The 14306-nt window shown below is 31.0% G+C and overlaps 2 protein-coding genes across 2 annotated transcripts; both read left to right on the forward strand.

The window, feature by feature from the left end:
- Positions 1-626: 626 nt before the first annotated feature.
- Positions 627-5228, forward strand: LOC113849708 (rhodanese-like domain-containing protein 4, chloroplastic). Its single transcript, XM_027479802.1, has 8 exons — positions 627-1466; positions 1795-1897; positions 1998-2084; positions 2487-2564; positions 2674-2748; positions 3669-3749; positions 3935-4126; positions 4822-5228. Exons 1-8 carry the CDS (start codon positions 820-822, stop codon positions 4867-4869), a joined length of 1311 nt encoding a protein of 436 aa, XP_027335603.1. The 5' UTR covers positions 627-819; the 3' UTR covers positions 4870-5228.
- A 1838-nt stretch (positions 5229-7066) lies between these two features.
- On the forward strand, positions 7067-10831 carry LOC113849676 (histone H3.3). The gene is made up of 7 exons (XM_027479750.1): positions 7067-7185; positions 7265-7314; positions 7394-7436; positions 7528-7649; positions 8540-8614; positions 9823-9898; positions 10776-10831. Exons 1-7 carry the CDS (start codon positions 7146-7148, stop codon positions 10829-10831), a joined length of 462 nt encoding a protein of 153 aa, XP_027335551.1. The 5' UTR covers positions 7067-7145.
- The last annotated feature ends 3475 nt before the right edge of the window (positions 10832-14306 follow it).

Genomic DNA, 14306 nt, shown 5'->3' on the forward strand with positions numbered 1-14306 from the left:
AAAAAATATATTAATTTTTATATTAGTAATTTTTTATAAATTCCTTTTCTAAAAATTTACTCAAGTTGAACTTAACCCGATAAATTTAAAAGTTTCAATGACAAAATTATTACCATTATATGCAAGAATTCTCTTCATAAACAAAAATCATAGCATATCCAAAAGCATGAGTGAGTATAAATTCATATTTCTTATTTAGAAAAGCGTGGCGCAACTAATATTTTTCATTTATGGCTTGCAAGTGCTTAAACGGTCATCTTCTAAAAATATTGTATAAAATTTTAAAAACTAATAATATATTTTCTAGAATATTTTAATTATTAAAATTGAAAAAAATATGTTTCTAACCCTTTTTATTATTATTTGTAAAAAAAAAATAACATACGGTGATTAGGATTTTTCTTTTCTTCTTGGAACTAGTTGAATTTACAAAATTGTACTACACTCTACACTCTCCATGTGTAGTACTAGTATGTTTCCACAAATGCAGTAGTTTTCGAACATTTCTGAGCCACACAATTGCAGCCTCAACTCAATCCTCATCAGCTGAGTCTCATCTTCATTATCCACGTGTCAAGCAACCAGTGGTTGTGTTCTCATATCCTTAACACGTCAGCACCTCCACTGAATCGCACCATGCCACCTAACAGCACACCCTTAGCTTTTGTTCCTTCTTCTTTCTCTCTGAGTTTGTCCTCAAACAACCTTAACAAGGCAACAGAATCTACCCTTTGAACTTGCAACAATTCTCATGGTACTTCAGACTCTGATTCTTTGAGTGCCTCACTACAGAGTCTGTGATATACGAAGAATTATGCTATGGAGGCCCTCAATGCTGCATCCTTGACCCCTCTATCTGTGCTTTCTGATAGAAGAACAGAACCCAGAAAATTCTCATCACTGCCCACAATTTCTGCATGCAAAGTCTCAAACTTTTCTTCCTTTAGCAACAAGAAACACACGGTGTTGCAAAGTTGCTTATCAACAGGTTTTCATGGAGGGTTATTTCTTGCAGCTTCAGTTGTGAATGTTGGAGTTGCCACTGCTCTAACATATGAGGAAGCACTTGGGCAATCTGTAGGTTTCCCTAGTGGTGGAGACTTTGATGTGAATGGGTTTGTGGACAGTGTTATCACCTTTGCATCTGAGAACCCTGCAATTGTTGCTGGAGGAGTGGCTGTTTTGGCAGTGCCATTGGTTTTGTCTCAGATTCTTAAGAAGCCTAAGCCATGGGGTGTTGAGTCAGCAAAAAATGCATATGCAAAGCTTGGTGCTGATGGGAATGCTCAGTTGCTTGATATCAGAGCATTGGCTGAGATTAGGCAGGTGGGTGCACCTAATGTTGGGGGTCTGAGGAAGAAACCAGTGTCAATTCCTTATAAGGGTGATGATAAACCAGGGTTCCTAAGGAAGCTTGCTTTGAAGTTTAAGGAACCAGAGAATACCACATTGTTCATTCTTGACAAGTAAGAGTAATTAAGAACAATTTCATTTGTAGTTTTTCTCTATTTGTCATTATAATGCATGTTGTCATGTTGATTCTATGGCATGTTGAGTCATCGCATTTTTAGCTTTTATTGGTGGAAAATAAAATTCAAGAATTATCATTAACATTCAAAGGTTGTTGTGTTATTGTATCATGTATTCAAATGGTAATCTCAATTAAATCAATCTTGGATATCGGTATTTCCACTAGGGAATAATAATTTTCAATTACTTATATTTATTGTTTCTTATTGCACTTCGAAAAGAATATACTTTAAGCTGATTGAATGAACTTGTGATGGAAGCCAGATTTGATGGGAACTCTGAACTGGTTGCAGAGTTGGTCACCATTAACGGATTCAAAGCTGCTTATGCAATTAAGGATGGTGCAGAAGGACCACGAGGATGGATTGTATTTCTTTTCCCTTTCCATTTTATGTTTCATGCTTATTGTATTTATTATTTGCACTCTTTTCTGCTCATCAATACACACATGGACTGGACTTCTGCAGAAAAGTGGTCTCCCTTGGGTGGCACCGAGGAAAGCTTTGGGTTTGGATTTAGGCAATATAACAGATGCTATCGCCGATGCAATTGGAGTATGTAATCTGGGATTTGTCTAATTGCAATTATAATTTTCAATGCCGATGCACAATGCTACTATTGTTTTTCAGATTGCAAAAACTAGTCATATTCCTTCTGTGAAATTTAATAATATTGTAAATTACTGTTAAACTGTTTTGAGAGAAATAAAATGTTAGCTTCTTCAAATTGAGGATTTTTTCGAGCAAGAAAGGAAATGGACCAATCAGGAAAAATGTAGAATTAATTGTTAACTAAACTTGTTCATTAGAAATGTTAAATACAAGAATGAGATATTTTTTTTAGGAATATGATGATCAATCCATTTGTACATGCTTGCCTTTAAAATAAATAGATTTTGTTCATGATCTTAAGTTTTAATATTTCTGTGTGTAGAATTAAATGGAGGTTTATTGCAGGATACCTCTGATGGCGTGGCTGTTACTCTTGGGATTGTTGCAGCTGCAACTGGACTGAGTCTATTAGCTTTTTCTGAGGTTGATTGATGAGTTATTGCTTACAATATTTCTCCCAAAAAGCAATAATCCATTATGGTTCGACTCAACTGACATAAATTACCTGTTCATGATGTTTTTATATTTATAGGTAGAATCAATTCTCCAAGTCGTAGGATCAGCCGCAATCATTCAGTTTGCAAGCAAGAAGCTTCTGTTTGCTAAGGTAAGTATGATTTTCCATGCAGGATGCATGACTTTCCACTTATGTTTTCATTTTCAATTTACTGAACAATGCAACTTTGACTCTTAGAGGAAACCTTTCTTTTGTTGCATGTCTGCACATTAAATTAGTAATTCCTCCTCCTGGTGAGTTTATTGAGACATATTAGCATCATATTTTTCTCTTCAAAGAATGAAGGGAATGGAGAAGCGCCATTTAAATGTATGTAACTATGTGATGAGAAGGGGTGGGGTAAGTCCAACGGATCTTCCATTCAGTCCAGAAATTTTAACCAGTCAAATTGTGATCCTATATATGATTGTTGTTTAAAGTTTTGTTAGCAGCGTAATTGAGTTTTGGAAATGAAAATGGAATAGATGTTCAAATATTCCGTTACTTCAACGGATTTCTGACAACACCCAGTAGGTGATTCTCAATGTTAATTGTTAATCTGTTATCAAGAAATGGTTTTCCCATAGATGATGTGCTTTTCTCTAGAGTTAAGATTCCCAGTTCAATGGTTTCCCTATCTTGATCAAGAACATTTTTCCTCTTTAAGTGCATTAGTGTAGAGTTACTTGAGTACTGTTGCTAGAACCTGCAAAGCTATTTAGCCTGTAGTATTGTTCTTTGGGGTAATTTTCTGTACACATAACACATCTCATAGGTGCAATTGGTCATAGTTGTATTCTGTGAACTTCCACCAAAGCAGACAGTGAAGAGTGATGTTTAGTTGTACACTCAGCAATATGTACATTATGGCTTTTGTTAACAATTCAGTCCAAACATTGCATGACAATTGAGCCTGTTTCATTATACATGCCCTTTATTTGTGGTTTATTGTTATTAACACGGGTAAAGGCTCAAGCTGGCGTTATTTTTTTTGTTTTTCTTTGTATTAATTTCAATTTATTTGATGACAGGACCGAAAGCAAACACTGCAACAACTTGATGAGTTCTTGAACACCAAGATTGCCCCTAAAGAGCTTGTTGATGAAATGAAGGTACTTCAGATTTTTCTTGATCTAATAAATTGGCTGTAATTGTGATGCATTTTGGAATATACATTTTAAATTTTAATTGAGAATTACTATATCTATTTGTTAAAGTTTACCTTATATGAATTGTGAACTTCTTTTTCCCTCTTCCTGATCTTTTTCTCTTTGAATGGAATGGTTGGGAACATTAGGATATTGGAAAGGCCCTTCTACCAACCTCCACCGATAATAAGGCTCTTCCTTCTCCAAAAGCTGATAACCCTGTGCAGAAAGCAGATGTAGCAGCAGCAACACCTGCTCCTGAAATAAACTCAGTGCCCAAAGCTGAAGTTAAGGCAGAATCACTTCCTGTGCAACCAAAGCCACTTTCACCATACCCATACGTAATGTCTTAATTTCCTTTATCTGTGAAATTTTCACTTTCGGTGCTGATTAGTTATGCTTGTTGTGGCCAATTTTCTTGGAACATTTCTTTCCGTATATATTTTTGTTTCAGTGTGATTATGAGTCCATCAAATAGGATATCTTTGTTAAGACTGTAAGACAAATATTTGTGTTGTCATTATCAAATGTCACACCACATTTTGTAATCACACTGAAACCTCATTTGTGAGGCCCTCCTGCCTAAGGAAAGGGTGAAATATTGAGTGAATTTTGGGAGAATGTGAAGTTGTATGTAAGATGAAAAATCATATTTCACCAAGTTTTAAAAATTGTTTTAGGGAGTGTGTGGAAGTGCTTACGAAGAAATTATGAAAATAACTTAAGACTCTCGTAAGTTCTTTTTAACTTATTTTAATAAATTTCTTAAAATAGCCAATCAACATATAAGTTTTTTTCAACTTATTTCAATAAATTTCATGATCAAATTTATACCATAAATTTTGTGTGACAAAAACTTGTTAAATAAATGCTTAATTAAGTTGTTTACCAACACACAACCATAGTATTAGTAATAAATGATAAATTAATATATGAAGACCATTCTCTGCTTTATAATGCATGATTCCGACACATTTTTATCATCTCTCTTGACTGTCTTTGCTTTCCCTTTCTTTTATTTTTCTCTGAATTGCAGTATCCAGATTTCAAGCCTCCAACATCTCCTACCCCTTCACAGCCCTAGAGGTTCACTTTTTCTAATCTTGAAGAAAATTCCATAGAAGGCAAATCAATTGTCAGAATATCCAGCACGTATCAAGAGCTATACAATACTACAATCCATTATCCTTTTAGAAAGTCTTCAACTTCCATGCATCTGATCCATGACATAAGTTGTATAATTTCATAGTCTGTTATGATTATCCTATCACTTGTGCTACTCAGTACACTTTTGTAATTGATGGGTGTGTTGTAGAAGTAGCTATCAAGTTAACATTGTATTGAAAGTAGTTATTTTGAGATATAGTATAACATTCAATCCTTCAGTTTTGGAGTAAGCAAATAAGATTCTATATATTGAATTCTGCCACTGTACCAATTCATCAACTCAATTTGACTTTGCAATTGTGAAGTTTAAAAGCTCAAGGCTTGTTTTAACCCACAAAAAACAAGAGAAGAAAATAATAGAACTGGTGTTAGATATGATCTGAAAATATGGAAATAAAATTTCTTGATACATTGGTAATTATTTTAAAGTAGATTGTGATGTGACATATTTAAATGTTTGATATTTACTAGTAAATGGTGATAAAAAAAAAATTAACTTTTTAAAATTTTACTTTTAATAAGAAAATATTAAAAGTGAAATTTTTTTCACTAAATAAAAATATTTTTATGTAAAAAAATAATTTTCAATTATTGAATTTTATTATAAATGATTGTGATTTAATTATTTTACATGCATGAAAGAAATTTAATGTTGGCTAGTTTAATTAACAAATAATTTTGTTTAGTTTCTAAATTTGCTAATAAATAGTGCCTTGATGTGGAGTGAATTTTTGCCTTCAAAATTTGTTAGCTCATCTTTCTTTCTTTTTGTTTCTTTAGATTTTTTTTTTCTGCATATTCATTGACATTTTTTCAAGCAATTTTATGATTTTTTTTTCTCTGAACCTTCAACACACAATAATTTTTATTATCATTTTACTCACTTAACATAACATCTCAATAAAAATTAATATCGTTACAATAGAAGTTATTAATTAGATTAAAGTATTCAACTTTTTACAAGTTCATTTTAAATTTTTTAGAACTAATTTGCTTGGTACTCAGAATCTTGTAATTCATCTATAAATTTACTTATAAAGCAAAAGAAAAAAATTATAAAGCTCAAAAACTAATATAGAAAACATGACAATAATGTTTATTTAGGTTAAAAAACTCAAGTCATCACGTCATATAATTGTAAGCTTTATATTTTATCAATTAATATTTATTGTCACTTTTATTTATTTATTTTCATATAAAATATTCTTACTACTAATATAGTTATAAGAAAAAATATATATTTTAGACCAAAGTCAATTAAAAATATAATAATAATAAATATATGAGCATAACATTAATCACACCCCTGTAATGCCTGTATCAAAAGTTAATAGCTTGAACTTCTCTCACACACCTTTAGTTGCAGATCATTTAGTTGGCACATGAATAAACTTCTATGAACTTAAAAAAAAAAAGAAAAAGTGAAGGTTACCGTTTGAGTGAGAGAGAGAATCATATTATATCATTTGCATTTCTCTAATATCGTTAATTCTTAAATAAAAAAAGGAAAAAGGTATTTCAACATTTTCTTTCTTAATTATTGTCATCTTAATTAAAAAAAATGGTTATAAACTTAACATAAAAAAAAAGGCAAATATTGTCAAATATTTTAAGAACACTAATTAAAAAAAGCATTATTAATGAATGTACATATTTTCATGATTTTAATTAAAACTTTTATCCCTCCAACTTTTGTTCAACATTTAAGGTCTGACACGCAAATTACAAAATTAATTAGTATTCTAAATTTCATAAAAATATTAATTAAATTTTTATTCTATCAGTCTATTATATTATTAAATATTTGACTTATTTATTATCTTCTATAAAAATATTAATTATTTAAAATAACTTTCATCGATTTCATAAAATAATAAAAAAGTAGAAAAAGCTAAAATGTAAATTGAAATAATTTTTTTAACTCAAACACTCTTCGAAAAAAGTCAGTTCGATAAGTTAAGTTTGAAGAGGAGGGGTAGTTTGGGGAATGAGGAAAAGTGGAAAATGGAGGCAAACCGTTTCCGTTTAAAAAATCAAATCGAAAAAGTGAAAATGAAAGCACGTTTTGAGTTCTGATTCCAAACACCAAAACAACAATGCGCCATCTCAAACACTTTACCCCGAAAATGCAGAAAACCAAAAGCTGAAGTTTCACCCAAACGTGTTTTCCTCTCCTTTCGTTGATTCATTCCCATGGCAAGAGTTAAGCACACCCCAGCATCGCGTAAACCTGGTACCTAATCATTTCCATCTCTTCGCTTTCACTTCTCATTTCCAAAAACCCTCATTCCCTTTACTCTGCATTTTTACAGCAAGAAAGAAAGCGCCATCAGCATCTGCATCAACACCACAATCCCAATCAGTAACCTTCTCTCTCTCTCTATTTCGATTTACAAAATCCCCAATTTAACCTTTCTTTTCTGAATTTGAATGTCGTGAAGCCTCGTCGTAGCGAGCGGAGAAGAACTCAAGAGCAACCGCAGTGTATGTCGTTTCGAGAAAACCCACGTTCTGTTGTTTGTTTCTCAGTTAGTTTTGATGTTTTATTGTCGTTTATTAAAAATGAACATTGCAGCAGCTGAGACTCAGGGAGGGAAGAAAAGGCGCAGTAAGCCAGGAGCAGCGGCACTTCGCGAGATTCGAAAATATCAGAAGACTTTCAAGCTTCTTATCCCAGCTGCACCCTTTATTAGATGTGTGAGTTTTTCAGTTCCCTACTTAACCGCTGAAATTAAATTCAGAGTAGTGTTATTTAAAGAGATTTAGTGATAAATAATGTATGAGAGATTTTGGTTTTTGACCGAGTTTAATGATAGTGTGTAATATATGTAGCTGTTCTTACTTAGTTGGATAAGGGTTGGTTGTCGTGGTCGTTGTTTTAGTATTAATTTGGGTGTGCTGTTGCATAGAATCTAAACTTTTTGCATTTGTTTACTACTAATGGTTCGGTTAAAATTAGGCATTTGAGTAAATTAGTAGATGTCAATTATATTTGTTAGATAGTTTGCAGAATTAATCACTCCTTATCTCGCTTCACCATTTATTCAACTCATACAGCTATAAATAGTCGAATATTCATTTTAAACCTGGATAAAACTTAGGTGTAATATCATGTGTGAGTGTTTGTGTGTTTTGTGTTGTTCTTCAATCAAAATTGGAGTTTCACCTCAGTGACGCGCACCAACTTTTAATTCCAACTTTTTTTGTGCAGGTTTCCGTGGTGAAACTTTAATTTTAATTGAAGAACTGCGTCAAAAGCACTTGCTGGATTGCCAAAGTTTTGTACTTTTCACAATCCTTTTCTTTTTCCAGTTTCTCTTACATAATCACTATCAGATATAAACTTGGGTGTCAAAATAAGCATCATAGTTTGGTTGTTTTATTTATCCTTCGAGGAATATTTTTGTAGCCTTGTCTGTTTCACTAATGAAAGTGCTTGAAAAATATGAACATATAGAATTAAAGGTTTGCAATTTGTTGTTTATGAATATTTATTGGCATGGCAATAGGTCATGAATTCAGCTGACTTAAATCTTGCGTGAAATTTGTTGTTTCGTATGTTGTAATGTTCTTACTTTTGCCTGTAGGTCAAACAGATTACAAACCAATTATCTACGCAGGTCTCTCGCTGGACACCAGAAGCTGTGGTAGCACTCCAAGAGGTATGCAACTTTTTCATGCTTACTTGAGAGTCCTTGCACGTTGCAATTTATCTAAATTATAATGCAAAAGAAGTTATTTTCCAATGTAAATTCGTTTTAACTTCTTCCAGGCATTATTTCAATTTGTTCCTGGATGAAATATTAACACCTTTTGTACTTAGAATATTGTTTATAAGTTATTTGAATATACTGTCGTCCATTTTTTGTATATTTATTTTATGTATATGCTTTGCATTATTATGTAACAAATTGAAGCACAATGAAAAAATGAAATATTACTTAATCTGCTAAGAAAATAATCCATTGATTATTGAAGATTCAGATTTTAACGCTTTTTTTTTGGATGAGGAATGAAATAAGAGGAAAAGAATAAGGAGGGATAGAAATAAAAAGGAAATAAAGCAGAAATGTATAATGCAATATGCTCTAGTTCCCTGCAGGTCTTAATGAAATGAGTGTAATATCAAGTAAATTGTTTTTTCCTTAAGAGGTATCTGATCAGACTTCCTAGTGATGAACATTTGATTTGAAGGTACTCTATTTAATTTTTATGACAACATAAGCATTTCATTTATTCAAGAATCCTGCAACCGTATTTCATAAATTCTTATAAATTCAATAGGCGTAAATGGAATTTTTATTTTGGGTACTGGGGGAAAGGTCACGGGAGGGTCCACAGACCACAGGGTGGGGGAAGTGGGAACAGGGGATGGGAGGCAGGGTGCACTTTTCTTGCATGTTACAAAATCGAAATAGAGTGGATGGAATAAGTGTTGCGATCCCTGCTTTTGGATTATTATTAATGAGGGATGAAAGGTAAAGGGTTATTAGTGTAAATTATCAATATAACTTCAAAAATTATTTTAAGTAACTCCGTTTTACAAGGTATAATGGTAAATGATTTTTTAAAAATTAAATTTCATTCCCCTTCGCTTCCCAAGTTTTGGGAGGAGGGGGAACAAATGTAGAGTTGAAGGAGAAATGGTTCCCCTCTCATTTCCTTCCCTTCCAAAAATATTTAACTTTCAAGCATGGAGAACTACTCCTGACCCGTACTAAGTCCAAGTCAACAGTGCTGCTGATTTTCGTCAGTTACTTAAAAATGTTTCTGGTTGCTTTAAGAATTACTTACACCTGTTATGTAATTTATAACCATATTTCATATACAATATGGTCATTCTTTGAATTTTTATTTGACAATCCTGCAGGCAGCTGAGGATTATCTGATTCATATGTTTGAAGATGGAATGCTCTGTGCAATTCATGCAAAGCGTGTTACTCTTAGTAAGTTGATATAATTTTTCAAATCCTTTGCTCTGACTTTCCTTTCATTGATCATCAATTCATCCACAAATTCATCTTTCATAAATTCTATGTTGCTTTTATTGGTGATGAATGGATTTTTTTTAGTTACAGATAAATGAATTCCTTTATTGCTATATTAATTACATTTAAGAGGATAATTTACAGTCTGTAATCTTTATGATGGAGTTTGCTTTGGGGGATACAGAAAATACTAGAGAAATTTTTTGTGGTAGATTGTTGTGTAGTGGTTGGAAAATTTTGTATAATGTTATAAAACATCATGCATTGTTTTAATTGAGAAGAATGCCTGGAGTTCTGACTTATCATGTCCATTCACTCCCATCCTTTTAATTTGGTATGATCATTTTTAAAGAATGCTATGCTTGGCTATACCATGTAAAGGGCACGTGCAGCAACTGCTAGGTTCAGAAAGTGAAAAATTTTCATTGTGGACTTGGTTATTTCTGATCATGTAAAGGGTTTCGGAGGGCGATTAAGATCAACAATTTTCAGTATCAAAGAAAAGTCATTCTTAAGCAGAGATATTCGTGTTACCTTTTTTTTTTTGGGCCCGGGGGGGGGGGGGGGGCGCTGTATCATATTATCATCTAATCTCGTCGATGAACTTCGGTAGAAAAATATTTAAATGAACAGAATACTTGAGCAGACTTTATTCCTCTGGTGGAAAATAATAGAATATTCAAACAGAACTTTGGTTAGCAAGTAGTAGTTACCAAAATACATTATTGCTGTTTATATTGGTTTATGTTTCTCCCTTATGAATATTCCTGTGTTGTTTCTTTCAGTAACATGAATATAAATGCTCAATATGCCTTTTCTTTTGGTGCTTTTTCAGTGAAAAAGGATATTGAGTTGGCCCGTAGGCTTGCAGGAATAGGAAGGCCTTGGTGACTGCACGATGGCGGTAGTGAACAACATACTCCTTTTGTTATGTAAAAGCTTGACACTGTAGAGACCGGAGTACAAAGGATTTCAATGAAGCCATTGCTGCTTGTAAACCGAGCTCACAAATTGCAATGATTATTTCGCATTAAATACTAGGAACTAGGCTAACTCATGTATTGTCTATGATTATATCTTTGTAGGTAAAATAATCTGTTGTAAAATGAATCTACCATTGTAGGATAGTTTGCTACTTCTATGACTTCAAAATTGATGAGTGACGTACTAGTTTAACATTGTAGCATTGCCCTAAAAGAATCATAGTAATGAAAATTTTCAAGATTATTGTGATTTACATGATATTGTAGAAGGAATTGAAGGTCTAGTGAATGAATTGAGTAAATGAATTGGCTGTCAAATTTTAGTCTTCCTGTTCGGGACTGTACAAACTTGCCTTGGAGAATGGCGACCATGGAATTTAGACCTAACAGGGGTTGTTTTGCAAAGGCAATAAATCATGACTTCAAATTTGAGTCATGAGTCATGACTTATAATCAACTTATCTCAGGGCAATCTATGTCAAAGACCAAAATAATAATGTATTTGAAAAATATTATACTATCCTATTCATATTCATCTAATATTTATGTATGGTTAAATTCATTTATTTTTGGAAGAAATTTAGTTTGACAATTTTTTTTAAAGTTATAGATAACATTCAAATTAGTACATTAAAATATTTTGGAATAATTGTACGCTTACGTAAGAAACCACATTGCATGTACATAAGTACATAGCTATGACGTGTAACAAATCTGAAATAGGCAAACAGTGAGCATGCTTACAATATTGTTATAATCAAATCACAAAGAATGTAAAGAATATACCACTAGACTGAATTTTTTTTTTCAGTTTTATTATTTAAACACTAGATAATTAATATTATATATAATTTGTTTTCTTCTAAGTGAAAAAAGACAATAAAATAATTGCATAATAAGAAAATTAGCTAAATTCTTGTAAAGGCATCATCTAAAGACAAAGAAAGAAATTTAAAAAAATTATCTACAATGATGTTGACAAACTTATAAATATGTTTTAACCTAGTATCTAAGACTTTTACAACAACTTTAAGTAATTGAATCATATTAAGTGGGATCCAGATTGCTTATAGTTTTAGCAAGAACTGTAGACTATAATTTTGCATTCGCTTAAGCAAAATTTGGTAAAAAGTAATTTTAGTTTAAGCTAAAAAAAATTTACTTAAGTCAAAAATATTCGCTTAGGCAAATTTAAAAAGAGTGACAAAAAAATTAGAAAAAAAAAAAAGAGAAACAGAGGCTGGGAGGGAGATAAAAAATGAGAGCAAGAGCACAAGGGAAAGAAAAAGAGCAGGAGAAGGCTAATAGAGAGAAGAAAAAAAGGTTAGATAAGAAAAGAAAGAGAAGAAGATGAGTGAGGATGAAGGAAAATGGGTTGGTTAAAGGAAGAAAAAATAGAAAAAGAAAAAAAAGAAAAGAACTGAGTGATAGAAAAAAAAGAAAAAAATGACTAAATTGAAGAGAAAAAATAAAAGAGAAAGTTAAATAAAATTTACTTAAATAAAAATAAGTAAAAAAAAAATACTTTATTTTTATTTAAATAAATATTTTTAGCTTAAGTCAAAATTATTTTTTATCAAAATTTACTCAAACGAACAAAAAATTTACTTAAGGAAACACAAAACTGCAATTTGCAGTTTCTGCTAGAACTGCAAGCAATCCGTGTCTTATTAAGCGACGGTAAGCTTTTATGAATAGCAAATAACTCGACTAAGAATATTTACACTAAAGTGGCCTAAAAAAGCTGTTGACCAATAATTTAAATTTAAACCTTAGAGACTATCACGTCCCATCATTACAAAAGAAGAATTTCAACTACCGTTAATATTGAGTTTGATTTTATAATTAATTAAATAATTTCTAAATCTTCAAATTTTTATACTATTTTAAATAGTTTCTCATAAAAAAAAAGTAAATTATTCTTTGTGATATATCACGATTAGAAGTTATATATATATTTTTTGTTTTTTATGTGCATAAACATATGTTCCCAAAATTAAAAGAGATAACAAAAATAAAGGATACAATGTGGGAAATAATTTAATCTTACCTTAAACAATACCAGAACAGGATTAATTCACCCCAAATTATATTCGATTTATAATTTCTATGTCGCTTTGTTTGCCAGTGGTCCCCAAATAATAAACGTCAGTGTGAACACATTGCAACAAAGGCTGGGAAAAGTGTGGTACACGATACATTGAAAGGGATGACACTATAGAGTTTAGAATGAAAACTTAAATTGAAATTTTAAAAAAAGCTATTAGATTAAATTTTAAATTTTAAATTAAAAAACCATATAAAAATAATAATTAAAATTATTTTAAAAATTAATAAATATTTTTTCTTAACCTTCAAGTATAAAATTAAATTAAGTAGGGTATGACCCTTAATTGTGAAGGGAGGGTATATTTTACATGCTGGAACAGGGCATGTCTCCATCAGAATAATTTGCTGCTCTTTTCCCATCTCTTTCTTTCTTAAATTCATTCGTCAGTGGGTTTTTCTTTCATTGTTGTGGTCGTGTGTTTGTTATTTATTTATTTGTTTATTATTATTTCATAACACTTTTCTTATATGAAATTTCTCTTTAACGTTAAAGTTAGGAAACGGGGGATGTAATGTTTGTTGACAGATTATACAGAATAAGTTATCTGTATAGAAGTTTATCAGAATGTTTATTACAATAAACAAATTCTTCAATGATATGAGATATTTGAAGTTATTTTATTTTACAAAATATTTGTTCTTCTTTATATTTTCACAAAGTTGTATATATAACTGAAATAATTTTTTTACTATATATCTGTACAAAATTTTAAAAATATAATAAAAATAATGATTAGATAATTAAAAATAAAACATGTTTTCAAAAATCAAGCTGGCAGTTCATAGCTTCTATACATTTGTTGTTGGAAAAATCATATATTTTGTGTGATATCAACTTTTGTTCACATTACTAGAACAGGTAGGGGTGCACAAGAATTGTTTCAAACTAAAAAATTATTATCATCGAGCACGTGCTGATGAAAATTGTTTCAGTTTAATTTATAATTTTAAGTTTGATGGAAACGCAGTTATGTTAAATATTTAAAGGTCTTAGGATAAAATTATAAAAAAATATAAATAAACAAAAAAAATTACTTTTTCTGATGCGGTTTGAAATCAACAATATATTATTTATAATCAAATGTGTGTTTAAAATTATATTTTCACTCATATGTTTTATTATGAATATATTTTAAAAATATAATTATAAGACTAATCTTTGAAGTTAAGGAAAAGGGCAAGATAAAACTATCTTAAATTAAAATTTTAATACTTAAGCTCTTCACATTTCAAATAAGGTGTTCTTCCAACACGATGTTTGAGTGTTGGGTTAA

This window comes from Abrus precatorius, unplaced genomic scaffold, assembly GCF_003935025.1.
Source record: "Abrus precatorius isolate BTA unplaced genomic scaffold, Abrus_2018 Scaffold9, whole genome shotgun sequence".
NCBI classification, from domain to species: domain Eukaryota; kingdom Viridiplantae; phylum Streptophyta; class Magnoliopsida; order Fabales; family Fabaceae; genus Abrus; species Abrus precatorius.